The 17,539-nt window shown below is 42.0% G+C and overlaps 1 protein-coding gene across 1 annotated transcript in view; it reads left to right on the top strand.

Moving 5' to 3' along the window:
* The first annotated feature begins 254 nt into the window (after positions 1-254).
* The window catches only part of SLC22A2 (solute carrier family 22 (organic cation transporter), member 2), a 61,006-nt gene continuing 43,721 nt past the window's right edge, over positions 255-17,539 (top strand). Inside the window, exons 1-2 of the mRNA XM_006868468.1 lie at positions 255-665; positions 3,571-3,674. Coding sequence (XP_006868530.1) covers positions 255-665; positions 3,571-3,674 — 515 coding nt within the window. The remainder of the gene's footprint in view (positions 666-3,570; positions 3,675-17,539) is intronic.

Here is a 17,539-nt window from a genome sequence, read left to right as displayed (position 1 = left end):
AGTAAACACCCCACTGGGAGCTGGCTCAGCATCTGGGCATTTGGAGCTGCAGAGCCCACGCCCACGGCAAGAGTGCTGTGTGGAGCGAGCCTGGCCAAGGGGAGGTCTGCTCCCAGGCCTGCTTTCTGAAGGAAGCTGCCTCTCAGCCTTTGACTTCTGGTCAGGAGTTGGCCTTGTTCACTGCTGTCACTGTCAGCAGCATTTGGAGCCGGCTGGGGCAGAAGGTAGCAGGGCCAGTCCCACCTCGAGCAAGAATGCCCACTGTGGATGACATTCTAGAGCACATTGGGGAGTTCCACTTTTTCCAGAAGCAAACCTTCTTTCTCTTAGCTCTACTCTCTGCTTCCTTCACCCCCATCTATGTGGGCATCGTCTTCCTAGGCTTCACCCCCGACCACCACTGCCGGAGTCCAGGGGTGGCCGAGCTCAGCCAGCAGTGTGGCTGGAGTTGGGACGAGGAGCTGAACTACACGGTGCCTGGGCTGGGGGTCACGGGTGATGCCTTCTCCCGCCAGTGTCTCAGGTATGAGGTGGACTGGAACCTGAGCACCCTCGGCTGCGTGGACCCACTGGCCAGCCTGACCACCAACAGGAGCCACCTGACGCTGAGCCCCTGCGAACATGGCTGGATGTATGACACATCCGGCTCCTCCATTGTGACTGAGGTGAGTCAGTGCCACCTAGATGATCAAGGTATAGAGGGAGAAAGCAAATGACCCAACTGTGCTGGAGGAAGACTCCAAGGCCATCGCGTTCTCATGCCTGTTACCCAACATGCTCACTGAACTCAGTACCTCTCATAGAATTCTAATTTCCAGAGGAACACAACAGCTTAGGACTTGTTTAGGTTAGTAAGGATTCAACGCATTCTGGCAGTAATGATTTGAGTTTATGCCTGTCTCAATGGTAAGAAACAGCCCAGAGGTATCAGAAGTGCTGGGAATAATGCCAGAAAAGAGAATATTCTAAAGTCTCCTTTGTTTCTCTGTTACCCCCAGCTCTCCCTCCATTTCCCCAGCATGCAGATAGATACCAGAAAGCTCACAGAATTCACCTAAACTGTGCCTTGTTGTTGTTGAATGCTGTTCAGTCCGTTCTGCCTCATAGCAACCCAGTACAGGGTTTCCCAGTCTGTAATTCTTTCTGGGAACAGAAAGCCTTGTCTTTCTTTTGTAGAGCAGCTGGTGGGCTTGAACCACTGATCTTGTGGTTTGCAGTCCAATGTTCATCCTATAGCTCAAACATGCTATCTACTTGTGCCTTACTGCCATACTATAAGCCTTTCTCTTGGTGGCTGTTTCTTTTCCTCTTTAGTTAGCTTGAAATGTCTATATTAAACCCTTTGGGGTTAAAGTCTATGCTATGGTATAAATTCTATTAAAACTAGACTCAACATTTAGATTTAATTGCGAATTCTCATTAGAATTTTTTTTGTTGTTGCTGTTATTAAGCACCAGCAAGTCAGTTCTGACTCACAGTAACTTTGTACAGGGTTTCTGAGACTTGGGAATCTTTGTGAGAGCAGAAAGTTTCATTTTTTTCCTGCGGAGTAGCCGGTGGGTTCCAACCGTCAATCTTGTGGTTAGCAGTCTAGTACTTATACTACAGAGCCACAGCACTCCTCCTTAGAATTATAAAGATAACAAAACCCGGAGTCTTGTGCATACTTGAGACAAAGTAATATGGGGAAATGAAACTATTCAGAAAATACTGAGGAAGCCAGTTGACGGTTTAATTTAAAACAACTGCTTGCGTAATCCGCAGTGGTTACGAATCAGGCTGCAAGCCGCAAGTCCAGCAGTTCGAAACTACCAGCTGTTCCACGGGAGAAAGATGAGGCTTTCTGCTCCCGTAAAGATTTACAGCCTCGGAAACCCTGTGAAGGGTCGCTATGAGTCGGAACCGACTCCATGACACATAACAACAACAACAATAATTCTGCATGAACAGACATTTCTGGAAATGGGTCAGGTTTTCAGGATCTAAAGTGGTCATATAGTTATGTGAATTGTGGAAGATCTAAAGGTTCTGCGCCATGTACTATGCAAGGCCTTAAAATGTGGCTGATCTCCTCTGACTATAGAGATGAGGAAGCTGAGGCCCAGAGCACAAACGGTTCCCACCACACATAGTGAGTGTGTTGGCTGGTCAGCCGTAGAAGTCTGGTCTTCCGATTTCCAGGCTAACACCTGTTCCTCCTGCACCTCTTACACCAAAATCCAAAGCCACTGCTGGCCAGTTGATTCCTACCCGCTAAGACTGAGTGGAGTTGTTCCTTAGGATTTCTGAGACAGTCAGTCTTTATAGAAACAGCCTTCTTCTTCCCAAGATGCAGTTGGTGGGTTTGAACAGCTGACTTTGTGGTAAGTAGTCCAATGCTTAACCCACTGCACATCAAGGTTCCTGGAACACCAAAGGATAGCAAATGTAACAGGGCTTTGAACCAATTCACTCCTGCATTACACCCTGTTGAGAATTCACATTTCCACACCAGATAGGCTAAATTGGAATCTTGTTCAGCTATAGGTTCTGATTTTGTATATCTGGGGTGAAAATGCAAAGTCGCAGCAGATGGCCCAACCAGAATGAACCAGTTCAAAGAGTTGAATGTAACAGGCTTTAGCTGATATTTCCTATATCTTCCTATCACAGCAAAGACTTTGATGACCCACCTTCGTTTCTACATAGCTATTTGCCTCTGTAAGGAGCTCTGGTAGCATAGTGATTAGGAGTAGGGCTGCTAACCTCAAGGTCAGCAGTTTGAAACTACCGGTCATTCCATAGGAGAAAGATGAAGTGTTCTGTTCGTGTAAAGATTTCAGCCTTGGAAACCCTATGCAGGGTGCTTTGAGTCAGAACTGACTCCACGGCACATAACCACCACCACTCTGTCTCTATTTATTAAAATGAAAAAGCAAACATGGGTTTGACTATAAATGGAATAATTATTCAATGCAACTGATTTAGTCAGCAAGAGGTCCTGGTGTGGTGCTGTAGGATAAGCATTGGACTGCTAATGACAAGGCTGGTGTTGAAACTCATCAGCTGCTCCTTGGAAACCCCATATACGGTTGCTCTGAGTTGGAACCGACTTGATAGCACTTCACAACAACAATAGAGGGTCACTATGAGTCTAAATCAGCTAGACAGCAGTGGGTATAGTTGATCTACAAGGCCTAGTGGTGCAGTGGCTAAGTGCTGCTAACCAAAAGATCCTCAGTTCAAACCCACCAGCTGAATAATGTGGCAGTCTGCTTACATAAGATTAATAGCCTTGGAAACCCTATCAGGTAGTTGTAATCTGTCTTACCGGGTCTCCGTGAGTCAGAATTTACTTGATGGCAAGGGGTTTGGTTTGGGTTATAGCTGAGTCCCAGAGGAAGTGCTGAGTGGATTGTGGGACAAATCTCTTGGTTGGGCAAAGAAAACGGACGCAGCAAGAAATGATCGTCTCTTTGCTGTTCAGTTCAGGTAGCAGTTCAGGCAGGGCCCGGTCTGAGTCGTTACCAGCAGGATTCTAATGGGATATTGTTATCTGTCTTTTCTGACTTGGAACACATCTCTGGGCAGTTTAACCTCGTGTGCACCAACTCCTGGATGTTGGATCTATTTCAGTCAGCCGTGAACGTGGGATTTTTTATCGGGTCCATGGGGATCGGCTACATAGCAGACAGGTATGTGTGCACAACACAATTTCCTGACCCTTACGTCAACTATCTTTGCCATCTTACATATATGTTGCTCATGCAGCGGTAGTGATGCTATTACTGTTTTTACTTACTGTAGAGAGTCACATCTGATTCAAACAGAATGTAAAGTCATCTGTCCCTACATCCTCTTTGTAACCATTGGTATGTTTGAGTTCATGGGTGCAGCTATAGCGTCAACCCATGATTCTCAGGGCTTTCCTCTTTTTTGCTGACCCCTTTTCTGGGATTGGTCTTTTCCAATAACATAAACCAAGCCTCACCATCCTCACTTCTACGGAATATTCCAGTTGCATTGCTTCTAAGACTGATTTATTTGTTCTTTTGGCAGCCCACACTACATTCAATATTCTTCACCAACATCAGAATTTGAATGCCTTAGGTCTTCTGTCTTCCTTTTTCATTATCTAGCTTTTGTAAGATCGTAATGACTGATGTCTTTATTTTCAAGCTCTCAGGGGTCATGAAAGGATATTGCAGCATGAGGCAGCAATTTTTCTTGGTGGGCTATCTTGAAGTTCGGAGTAGAAAAGAGAGGATAAGATGATTTATTCCCTTTTACAGTTCCCAGTTCATTTTGTTGGCCTCACTACCATGCACCTGGTCATGAGCCTTCAGGGGGTCTGGGCTCCGTTCCAGCCTCTGCTTGCCTCTCAGATCCTGGGAGCCACGGCACCAGGCCCAGTGCCAGCCAATCTCCCTTTTGTGTCTCACGGCATTGGTGTTGCTATTATTGTGTGACGTTGAGTCGATTCTGACTCATAAACCAAAAACCAACCCTGTGGTCATTGACTCTGTTCTGACTCATGGAGACTTTATATGGCAGAGGAGCACTGTCCCACTGGGTTTCCTGGTAAGCAATCTTTACGGTAGCAGATCGCCAGGTTATTCTCCTGTGGAGTGGGCTCAAACTGCCAACCTTTTGGTTAGTAGATGAGCAATTAACCATCGCACCTCTAGGACTCCATCCATCTCCCCTCAGCCCACTGGATTGCAGGTTTCCTGGCTTGGTCCTTGGACCAAGTGTAATTGTAAGCATGGTGCCTAGGGTGCAATTTGGTGAGACACAATAGGGTCCTCACCACTGAGAGGGAGATGAAGAAGGACCACTCCGTATGGGACCACAGCACAAGCTCCTTCCAAGTGGCCCCATCTTCAGGAGGACTGGTATTTTTGTGTATGCATCACTTTGGAATCCTGCACACACAGTGCTGAAACTTCTTTAGAGACACGCATCTCTGTTCTCTTGATGGCCAGGCCAATTAAATATTTTTAGAAACTCCTCACAAAGGGAAGGAACAGAAAGCATTGATTTAAGATCATTTAACTATTAAGAATCATTGCCTAATACTAATGATTTATATAAAATAAAAAGCAGTTGCCCCTCTTGAAATCAGTTCTAACTCATGGTAACCCCGTGTGTCTCAAAATAGAGTTATGCTCCAGCAGGTTTTCAATGACTGACTTGGGGGGAATAGACCACTGGGTATTTCTTCTGTGGTACCTCTGGTTCGACTCACACCACCAGGCTTTTGATAAGCAGATGAGAATGCTAGACATTTGTACCACCCATCAAGCCAAAAACCAAATCCTGTGCCACGGAGTTGATTCCCACTCAGACTGATCCTATAGGACACAGTAAGGTTTCCAAGGCTGGAAGAAATCAGACGACCACATCTTTCTCCATCAGAGAAGCTGATGAATTGAAACCCCTAATATTTCAGCTAGCAGCCGAGTGTGTTAACTGTACCACACAGGGACTTCTGTACAAATCATACCTACATACCAGGCACTGACAGCTCTATCTTTTCTGCTCACCATTCACCCTGTGAGGTAGGAGGAAAACAAGGTTCTGAGGACCAAGTCATTGGCCACACTATGATCTGATGTCTACATGGACTCCCGGCTTCTAGTACATACATTCCACTGTAACACATAACAAGGAAGCCAATTCAACCAACAGAAACTTGAGACCCAGTTAGATAAAAGCACACACTTCAGAAATTGACTTTGCTGGTTGCTTTTTCCTCAATTCAGGCACTAGACAGAAGTCAAGTTTGGACTACTCTGAACATTGATGTTTCTCACATTCCTGTATATGTTCCTGCTGCCCTTCACCCATGGGAAGTCCCCAAGACAAAGCCCTTGGACTGGGCCATTGATCAAGGGGACACTTGAACCTTATCTTACTTTCTTGGGCTCCCAAATAACACATTCAGAAAGGAATCTCTGTCCCTTTTTAAACTGCAAACAAAATGACAATATTAGTGGCAACACTACCACTTGCCTGAAATGTAAATTGGCCTTGGTAATTACTTCCCCAGGGATTATCTGAGGGTGTGACCCAGTACACTGGTAAGGTAGTCACAGTAGTATACAGTAGGTAGAGATAAATACCAGTGGAAGCATGGGTATTTTAATCCAATGTAATATGTGTACTCATATATTCATATGCATATTTATATAAAAGGGGGCTTACAAAAGCTTGTGGGAAAATTCTGTTCTCTTTTCATCCTATTTTTCCATAACATTTTGAAGCCTCCTTGCATGTATATACAATAATACATATTTAACTCGGCAATAAGTGATAAGATTTAAGCCTGTAGCCCTCTCATCTCTCTCCAACTATAGTTATGATATAAATTCAAACACATGAGTTAATACTAAATGTAAGTAGACTATTTTCTCTGATTATGTTGCCGGCTGGATTAAAACTTGCCCAAATGTTAATGATGACCAACAATGACCCATTGTGCCCAGCTGCCAGGCACGTCTGGATTTCTATGAGGGCCTGACCCAGGGCAGCAGGAGGGAGGGAGTGAAGGTAATCATTGAAGAGCTCCCTCCATCACACACATTCCTGTCTGTTTAGGGCCGCTCTAGAAACTTCCCATGGTGGCTTGTGAGGTGAAGAGGAAGGTCATTCCTTTTAAGTTTTATTGTGGCCGAATTGAGACCAACTTGTCTGCAGATGACCCAGGAGGTCAGGAGAGACACATTAACTACAGAGGGCCAGAGTCCAGGCTTGTGCTGTCTGGCCAGTGGGCTTCTCCCTCCCTCCCTGTAAAGTGATGGTACTGATGCTCAGCTTGCTGGAGAGGATGTGGGCAAGGAACCCAGTTAATGAGTCTCATCCCACTTATTTAAAGAGTGGGAAACTTGTTAAAAGTGTCTACCAACAGCACATACCTGACTTATAATCCCTGCCAACTATCCACTGTCTTGAATGACATCATCGTTTTGTTCCATGTTGAAATCTCCCATGTAAGTGACTGCTCTTGATCCTTCCCCCAGAAGGCATAGTACACACCTGAGGTGTTTCTCCTTAAACTATCTCAAATGTTAGCAGTTGTCTCCCCATCTTTTGGTTCTGTTTACACATGTGTATGCGCAAGATGGCTGAGCTAAAACAATAGCTGCCGTAGGGTTCAAAGAAGACAAGCCATTTCTCTTCTCATACTAATGCTTGCTTCTGAACAATTGCCAGATTTTATATACATGACAAGAATCTCATGAAGCCCATTTTATGGATCAACAGTTAATGGATCCAGCTGTTGTTGTGTGGTGTCAAGTTGGTTCTGACTCATAGTGACCCTGTATAGGTTTCCAGGGCTGTAAATCTTTACAGGTGTAGAAAGGTTCATCACCTTTCTCTCATGGAGTGACTGGTGGATTCCAACCTTTGACCCTGTAGTTAACAGTCCAACATGTTACCCACCACACCACTAGGGCTCCTTGGATCAAAGTAGCTCTAAATAAAGCAAATGGTCTTCTATGAAGAATTTTTAAAAGATGCCCTGGTTAGGAGGTCTTTTAGAACAAAACTGTTACTGTTGTTGTTAAGTGCCATCGAGTCAGGTCAGACTCAAAGCGACCCTATATAGAGTTTCTGAGAAGTGGCTGCTGAGTTTGAACTGCCGATTTTGTGGTTCAAACTGACCTTGTGGCTCTGTGCATCCTATGCAGCACCATGCTGTTTTTCTGAAGCTCCCAACGGCTGCTGCTTCCACCCCCTCCCCCACACTGACATTCCCTGGGATCACATTTTGAGTCACAAAGAGTTAACAGTCCTGGGAGTTTTCCCCTCCTCTCCTGTTCTATCTGCTTTTCATTTAACCACTTATGTGGTTCTGCTAGGGGAAACGTCTCTAAACACTGTCCCAGAAGCCAACACTCCTCCTTTGTTATCAGGTGCCGTTAGGTAGGTTTCCAATCCTAGTGTTCGTAGGTGTCACAGAACAAATTAATGCTATCCTCACAATCATTGCTACGTTTGCGCCAGATGTTGCCCCAACATTGTACTAGCCATACCTTATTGCTTGAAATCACCCTCCATCACTACTTGGAACATGTTCCAAGAGATGCTTTTCTGTAGCATCGATTTGGTTCCCTGAAGGTGTTCTTACCCTCAAATGATGACTCTTTCCTCACCTCATCAAAAGACTTTGTCCATCAACTCATCTCTCTGCTTCATCAGGTGCCTGAATCAACTGTCACTTTGAAGAAAGATACAAATAACACTAGATTATAAACTCTGAGGGTAGAGATTTGTGAAGAGAATGTGAAGAGAAAGGCTAAAGAAGATTATTAAGAACTGTGACGCTAGAAGGATGGAGTAAGAAGGGATGGAGGTATAGAGTTATCATGGGAAAGTATTGACTAAGGATTAGGAAATGACGTGGTCAAAACAGGGTTTAAAATGTTTGATCATTCCTAATGAATTTATACTTTTGAATTTAAGATAGAAAACCTTAAATTCCAGAATAATTACTAATGATGTGACGGCTTATTTTCAAATGGCTTAGTTGTTGTTTGAAATGTCGCAAGTTCACACGCACTGCCGTTAAGTCCTATCCAACTTCCCCCATAGGGTTCCCAAGGTTGTAAATCTTGGGGTGGCTCATGAATCCAAACCACCACCCTTTTGGTCAGCAGCCAAGTGCTTTAACCACGGCATCACTAGTGCTCCTTCACTAGAACATTGGTGCCTGATAAGAAGAGTTGTTGTTAAGTGCCTCAAGTCAGCTTTGATTCATAGCGACCCTGTATAGGGTTTTCAAAGAGCTGTTAATGGGTTTGAATCACCAACCTTTCTGTTAATAGTCCAGTGCTTATCCTACAGTGCCACACCAGGCCTCCATAATAAGAGTAGCAAATAAAAACGGTCCAACCACCATTAGAACATATAATTCTAATGACATGCAGTGTTTGTTACCATTCAGATTGATGTGGATAAACCAAGACTAAATAAAACATTGTTTTCTATGAAGATTTTTTAAAATAGTCACTTTTAAGTGCTGTCAAGTCAGCTCTGACTCATAGCGACCCTATATAGGGTTTCCAAGGAGCAGCTTGTGTTTGAACCTCTGACCCTGTGGCTCAAACCAACCTTGCAGTTCAGTGCTTTATCCTACAGAACCACACTAGGACTCCACTTACAAATGATTAAAGGAACCTGGTGGTGCACCAGTTAAGCACTTGACTGCTATCCAACCACTCAGTTTGCAGACTTTTAAATCTACTAGCCACTCCTTTCATGACAAGAGGGAGCTCCTATAAAGATGACTGCTATGGAAGTACGATGGGAGCCGCTCTACTTCTCTGTCACACGGGGCTGCTATGAATCAGAGTCCACTGAAAGACACAGAGCAACAACGTGTGATTAGCTTGTCTCTTAGAACAAAGTCATAGAACACTGAAAATAAGAGTGCTGGTGACAACTCCAAGTCAACTTTCTGAGAGTCAGCTTTGCAAACGGAAGGAAAAGGAATGAACGGGAGAACTGGAGGCTGTGTGCCAAGCTCTTCACGTGTAATGTCTCATTGAATTCTTTTGTCACCTGGATTGGGTAGGTATTTCCCTGATGAAGAAATTGAGAAAGGTTGAGTAACTTGCCCAATATCTTAAGTACTAAAGTCAAGAGAAAATCTGTTTCCAAATCTTTCTCCACTCTGTGTACTCAAACAGCTCTTACAAGACCCTTAGAGAAATCTGTGGAAACCATCTCGGTGTTCTGGGAACATAAAGTGGATGACTTTAAAGAACAGAAAGGTACTGCCTCACAGTTCTGGAGCTACAAGTCCAAATTCAGAGTTTGGGCAAGGCCATGCTCTTTCTTCATTCCTGGGGAAGTCTTTTCCTTGTCTTTTTCACCTGCCGGTAGTACCAGGTATTTGTTCGTGTTCTTTTGTTGCTTTATACCATCACATAGTGTCTTCCCCTCTGTCTCTGTGTCTGTTTCACCTTTGTTGTTATATACACAGGAGAACATATGTCAGTTCAACATTTTCTACATGTACAGTTTTGTAACCTTGGTGATGTTCTTCCAGTTGTACAACCATTCACATCCTCCTGTTCCAAGTTGCTCCTCCTCCATGAACAAACTCACTACCCCTAAGTTTTCTACCTGACCTTTTGTGTTCCTGTTATCAATTTGATCCCATATAAATAGATCTTGAAAGAATATAATGTTCAAAGCAGACATTCCTTACTAATTAAGTTAAATTATTGTTTACTTTTTTTTTTTCATTTTCTTTTTTTTTGCTTTAAAGAACAAAAATTTATTTCTCACTGCTTTAGATGCTAAAAAGTCCATATCAGGATCTCAACCTTGTCGAATTCATCCTTGTTGATAATACTCAGTATTCCTTGGCTTATAGACAGCCTTCACATGACACCTGTGTCTATTCTGATATTTTTATAACTCAAAAGTGACTAGATTTAGAAGCTACCCTACACTTAAATATGGCCTCAATACTTATACAACAAAAGGAAACCATCCATAGTTAGAAGATCCAGGACACATTGTTTAGGGATGCATGCAATCCATAACACCTCAGTAATAAAAGCAAGTTCTAAGTGTATATATAAGTAACAAATATATTTCAAAGGAATTGTCGTATCAAAAAATTGTTACTGTTTTGAGCTCTTCCTACTTAATTGTGATTTTAATTGAATCTTGGAAGAAGATTCAACTATCTATGCTCAATACCCACTCCATGGGAAAAACAATTTTTAAACTTATACTGGAAATTAATACATAATGATTTAATTTATAGAAATTACCTTTCTAGCCATCCTTTCCAGAATCCCGATGACTTTTAAAAGTGGAGCAACTGCAGTATTTTTATTTTGTTTTGTTTTTAAGTTTTTGTTGCAAATTCAGTGATAGTTTACAAGGGAGAACATCGGGTTTACATCATTTCATTGCAATGACTACAATCTCCTCAGTGCATCACAGTTCAACAGTATTTGCTTAGTTCCCTCTGGTTTTTTTTGGTGGAGTGGGGGGAGATGTACACAAAAAAACTTAGTAATATATAATCATTTACACCACCAATGGGCACATTCTGCAAGCCTGCCTCTTGGCTGCCAGCACCTAGTCCCTCTCTTTCAATGAGTCTAGAGTCCTCAACTGCTCCCTCTCTCCATGTCCTTATCTCTGCCTCCATCTTTGGTGTTGCTGCTTCTCTAGACAGGGTCCCACATTCTGCTTGTGCTCTTCTCCCTTGATGGTCCTAGGGTCCTCTGTTCCTGGAATGTAAAATTAACAACTCCCCTTTTTTGTTACAAACATCTACCTTTACAGTTGTGACAGTCGCAATTAGTTATGATAGCAATTATTCACTTTTGAATCAAAAATATTATCCCCATCTCCTTTCACCAGACCCATCTACACAAAATGAAAACTAGTCAGTGGGGATTCTACTTTCCCCTGCACCCTCTGAAACTAAACTCCCTCTTGAAAACTTAAAAGCCAATCACTTCGTGCCTTTATACCCTTCCCTGCCTCCATTTTAGGTAACCAATGTCTAAGTTGTCTGTCCCTATCTACCCTGTATACAGAAGGGATAGGATTGATACTTGATGTGAAGACTCCTTCCCTCTCAGTTGGTATTTTGAGTATCTATAAGTATAGGTCAACTTCATCAAATTGTAGCAATTTACACTTGTTTCCTTTGTCAATTTTTTTTTTTTTTTTTTATCATCTTCCCCTAGTCTAGTACTGATCATCAAGCCATTGAAGCTAGGTCGAATGAGTAGTATCTACAAGTTTGGGTGTTCTTGTTCGTCTCCCTTCACTTCACATCAGCTGAACGTCTGTTTCACTTTCAGTTTTAGCCCCCCATGGCTATGTCCTTGTCCATGGGCTCAGGAGGCCCTAGGTCTCACCACACTTCAAACCAATCAGCCTTTCTTCTTCTCTGTCTTATCTCCAGGGGGACAGGAGTCTATAGAACATGGTCGAACATATCTTCATTTCTGCCTTTCCCCCTCTTCTACTCACCAGTTGACCAACGTGGTCACCATAAATCTTACATGCCTGCTTATATGTTCCCTTTGAGTTTCAGTCTTGGAGGGGAGTTTGTCCTGAAGGGACTTAATTGCTTACCTTAAGGTTCCCTGGTGAGCAACTTATTGTTGTAGTAGCCAATTAGACTGCCATTTTTGTTTTGGAGTTTTCCTGCTGATATATCTTTCAAGAATTATTTTCTGTTCCTTTCTTTAGCTATTCTAGGCTGGTCTTCTTGTCCTTTCTAGTGGGAATGTCCTGCCTCAGAAGGTTCTGGATGGTGCTCAGGATTTCATCTATGGTCCTATACTCTACAAAGACTTTGCAAGAGACCTATTTCGCTGGACAAGTTCTAGAACCTATTTTAGGTGTTTCAGTCAGTTATAGGCTGAAGACAGGCTTACAGGCTTTCTGTAATCATGTTTCCTGATATTCCTTTCTATCCCACTCAAGTGTATTTTACAATAGCAGGCAAGGGAAACCAATATTCATGACAGTCAAGTTCTGAACATAATTTCCCCTCTTTTGCCAATTTAGACTATGCCTCAGTCCCTGTATCACAGATCCCTGTTGTTTCAAGGTTGAGCAAGCATCACTATTTACCTCTGTCCCATTTAGCCCATGTCTCAATGTTCCCCTATTGACTTTGTTCTTCCATCCCCCACCCCCTTACTGTGTATTACCCTCCCCAGCACTTGAACTATGATGTGTCTATCCCCTACCTTGTATCTCATCCCTTCCCTCCCCCACGTGGTAACCAACAAAGTTTTTTTTTGTTGTTGTTGTTGTTTTTCCTTTTAGAATGGGTATCTTTTCTTAAGATTTTATAATAATGGTCTTATGCAATATTTGTCCTTTTGTGACTGACTAATTTCACTCAGCATAATGTCCACAAGGTTCATCCATGTTATGCGGTGGTTTGCATCTTCCTTATTATTCTTCAAGGTAGCATAATATTCCATTGTGTGTATGTTCCAAACTTTATTTATCCATTCTTCCACTGATGGGCACTTAAGATGTCTCCTTTTAGCTACTGTGAATAGTGCTGCTATGAACATTGGTGTGCATGTATCTACACATGTGGTGACTTGTATGTCTTGTGGATATATACCAAATAGAGGAATTGGTGGATCGTAAGGTATTTCTATTTCTAACTTTCTGAGGTAATGCCATGCTGTTTTCAAGAGTGGTTGGAACATTTTTCATTCTCACCAGCAATGTAGGAGGGTCCCAGTCTCACCACATCCTCACCAACATTTATTGTCCTTTGCTTTTTTGAACGTCACTGTTATTGCTGGTGTGAGATGATAGGTCATTGTTGTTTTTATTTTTACCTCTCTAATGGCTTATGATCGTGAATTCTTTTTCATATGTTTGTTGGCTGCCTGAATGTCTTCCTTGGTGAAGTGTCTGTTCATGCCCTGTGCCCATTTTTTTAATTGGGTTACTTGTCTTTTTCTTGTAGAGGTGTTGTAATCTCCTATGCATAACAGAACAAAACACTGTCCAGTCATGGGTCACCCTCACAATTGGTGCAATGCTTGAGCTGACGCTGCCACTTTGCCAATGTATCTGGCAGGGAGTTTTCCTCTTTTTCTCTAACCCTCCACCTTACCAAACCACCTTATCATTTAACAGCAACTGGTCCTTCCTGACAATATGTCCAAAGTGTGAGAGACGAAGTTTGGCCATCCTGGCCTCCAAGGAGCACCCTGGATGCACTTCTTCCAACATAGACCTTTTTGTCCTTTTGTCAGCCCATGGTACTTTCAATATTCTCCTCCAACACCATAACTCAAGTGCATCAATCCTTCTACAGTCTTCCTAATTCACTGTCCAGATTTCAATTGCCTATGAGGTCACTGAAAATATCACGGCTTGGGTTAGGTACACCTTAGTCCTCAAGCTGACATCTTTACTCTTCAACACTTTTAAAAGGTCTTGTGCAACAGATTTGCCTAATGCAATACGATTTCTTGACTGCTGTGTCCATGAGTGTTGATGGTGAATCCAAGAAGAATAAAGTCCTTGACAACTTCGATCTTTTCTCCATTGATAAGAATATTGTTTGTTGGTCCAGTAGTGAGGAATTTTGTTGTCTTCACGTTGAGATGCAATGCATACTAAAGGTTGTGGTCTTTGTTCATTAGAAAGCATTATAAGTCCTCATCACTTTCAACAAGCAAGGTTGTATCATCTGCATATCGCAGGTTAGTAATGAGTCTTCCTCCAATCCTGATGTCATGTTTTTCATCATATAACCCAGCTTCTCGGATTATATCCTCAGCATACACGTTGAGTTAGTATGGTGAAAGAATACAACCCTTTTCTTACTTTTAAACCATTCAGTGTTCCCATGTTCTGTTAGAACAACTGCTTCTTGGTCCATGTACAGATTCCTCATGAACACACTTAAGTGTTTCAGAATACTCATACTTTGTAAAGTTGTCCAAAGCTTGTCATGATCCACACAATCAAAAGCCTTTGCATAGTCAAAAAAAGCACAGGTAAACGTCTTTCTGATATTCTCTGCTTTCAGCCAAGATCCATCGGACATCAACAATAATATCCCTTGTTCCATGTTCTCTTCTGAATCTGGCTTGAACCTCTAGAAATTCTCTGTCAATGTATGCATGCAGCCATTTCTGTATTACCTTTAGTAAAACTTCACTTGCATGGGATATCAAAGATATTGTCCAATGATTTCCACATTGTTTTGGGTCACCTCTCTTTGTAATGGGCACAAATATGGATCCCTTACAATCTGTTGGGCAGATGGTTGTCTTCCAAGTTTCTTGGCATAGATGAGTGACTGCCTCCTATGCTGCCTGACTTTCTTGAAATATTTCAATTTCCATTTAATCAATATTTCAAATTTCAAATTTCATTGCTTTGTTCTTTGCCAATTCATTCAGTGCACCTTGGACTTCTTCCTTCAGTATCATTGGCTCTTGATCATATGCTACCTCTTGAAATGGTTGAAATCAACCATTTCCTTTTGATACAGTGATTGTGTGTTCCTTCCGTCTTCTTTTGATGCTTTCTGCATCACTCAATAATTTGCCCAGAGAATCCTCCAGTAACAAACGTTGAGGCTTAAGTATTTTCTTCAGTTCCCCCAGCTTGAGAAATGCTGAGTGTGTTTTTCCTCTTTGGTTTTCTGACTCCAGATCTTTGCACATTTTTTTTGTAATATTTGACTTTGTCTTCTCGAGCTGACCTTTGAAACTTTCTGTTCATCTCTTGTTCCTCCTCATTTCTTCCATTTGCTTTAGCATCTCTATGCTAGAGAGCAAGTTTCAGTGTCTCTTCTGACATCCATTTTGATCTTCCCATCTTTCTTGTCTTCTTAATGACTTTTTGCTTTCTTCATGTATGATGTTTTTGATGTCATCCCACAACTTTTCTGATCTTCAGACTTTAGTGTTTAATGTATCAGATCTGTTCTTCATACAATCTCTAAATTCAGGTGGGATATAACCAAGGTGATATTTTGGCTCTCGTGGACTTGTTTACATTTTCTTAAGTGTCAGTTTGAATTTGCATATGAGCAATTAATGGTCTGTTCCACAGTCTGCCCCAGACTTGTTTTGGCTGATGCTATGTAGCTTTTCCACTATCACTTTCCACCGATGCAGTCAATTTGATTTTTGTATATTCCACGTGATGAGGTCCATGTGCATAATCATCTCTTATGCTGTATAAGAAAGGTATTTGAGAAGGAAGGAAGGGCTTGATGGCAGATCAGGGAGGCATTCAGTGAGGATATCCTTCAACAATAACACATAATACCAGAATAAGCAGGTTCAGGGACTGGTTCCAGAACTCTGAACTACATATAAAAGAATATTTTGAAAATTTGAAGGCATGGGGAATTTGCCATGAAAGCAAGAAATCCAGTGCTTGTGAATCCGCTGGCCTCAGCAGCTCCCGGAATGGCCATCTTGGGTGAGACACAGCGGGGAAAGGATCAGAGCCACCACGAACTGATGCCTGACAGATCCTAGGACATAAAGTTGTGAACATTCTTTGTGTGTGTGTGTGTTCATTGGTCTCTCACTGTCTGCACACCTCTGTTCTGGTGACTAGAGGGGGTTCCTGAGAAACTGGACACCCCCCACACCTGGATGGTTCTACTACACATGTACACAGATGTGCTCAGCAGAATTTAAAGGGACAGTTTCCACTTAAAACCAAACAGCAGCACAAAACAGCCACAGCCAGTCCTGAACTGTTTAGCACTAGGAAAAAGGCCTGAACAGGTTTTTGGAGTAGGAGACAGACAGAATAAAATGGAAACAGGCCAAAAATTAAATCCTGAGTTACGTCATAATGATTAACAATGGCATATTCAAAATTTTCAGGCAGCCTCAAAGGCAAGAAGCTGAGAGAGAGACATTAAAGTCATACTCATATTTGGCTACAGAATTTTTTTTTTTTTCTCTTCTTTCATTTCTGCAATTTTAGACTACAGTATCCAAATAGTCTTTTTTCCTGTTGCTGTTCTGTTTTGTGTTTTTTGTCCCCTAATTACCTTTAGGGGTCTCTTACTCTCCCTACATTACCCAAGAAGAGACAGAAATTGCAGTCATCTAGTCAAGTTAGTAAGTAACAGCCAGCTATTGAATATGCCTAAGAAACAGATGACCATCTCTGGACATGGCCAGAAAAAAGATAAAGTGACTGAAATAAATGATCTGGAGGTAGACTTGACTCCATATTGGAATGAGGGCAGGCTTTGGAAATGCATGAGAAGGAATTCAGAAAAATGATTATAAAATGCAACAAAACACTTTATAGAGGGTTTGAGAAAATAAGGAAGAAGTCAGGAAAGCATTACAGGAACAATCAAATAGGTACAGCATTGGAAACAATTCAAAACCTACAGAAAGAGGTCCAAATGATTAATAATAGAATATCAAAAAAGGACAATACACTCAAAGGGCAAAGGAGTAGAATCGAAGAGATGGAAGCCAGAACCAGTGAGCTGTAAGATAATTCTCTCAATACTACTAAGATAGAAGAGCAAGCAGAAAAATGGATAAAAAAAATTCTGAAGAAGGTCTAAGATTCATGTTGGACAACATGAAGAGGAATAACTTAAGAATTATCAGCATTCTGGAACAGAAAGAACCGCACAAACCCACAGAAAGATAGTTGAAGAGCTGCTGGAAGAAAATTTCCCTAACATCCTGAAAAGCAACAGGACAAGCATTCAGAAAGCTCAACAAACCCCAGGAAAGACAGACCCCAAAAGTAAATCACAAAGACTATAATAATCAAGCTCTTCAAAATCAAAGATAAAGAGAGAAACCTGAAAGCAACTAGGGAAAAGAGAAGTATAATATACAAAGGCAAGCAAATCAGATTAAACTAAGATCTCTCAGCAGAAACCATGTAGGCAAGAAAACAATGGGGAGACCTACATAAAACCCTTAAAGGAAAAACTGCCAACCAAGGATCCTCTACCCAGTAAAGCTGTCAAATGGCCTTGAGGCAGACAAAGACTTTCCACAAGAAGAAGAGCAGGCTTTGGACT

The sequence above is a fragment of the Chrysochloris asiatica genome, unplaced genomic scaffold, assembly GCF_000296735.1.
Source record: "Chrysochloris asiatica unplaced genomic scaffold, ChrAsi1.0 scaffold00117, whole genome shotgun sequence".
NCBI classification, from domain to species: domain Eukaryota; kingdom Metazoa; phylum Chordata; class Mammalia; order Afrosoricida; family Chrysochloridae; genus Chrysochloris; species Chrysochloris asiatica.
The sequence above is the reverse complement of the archived record's forward strand: the minus strand, read 5'-3'. Positions and strand labels throughout refer to the sequence as shown.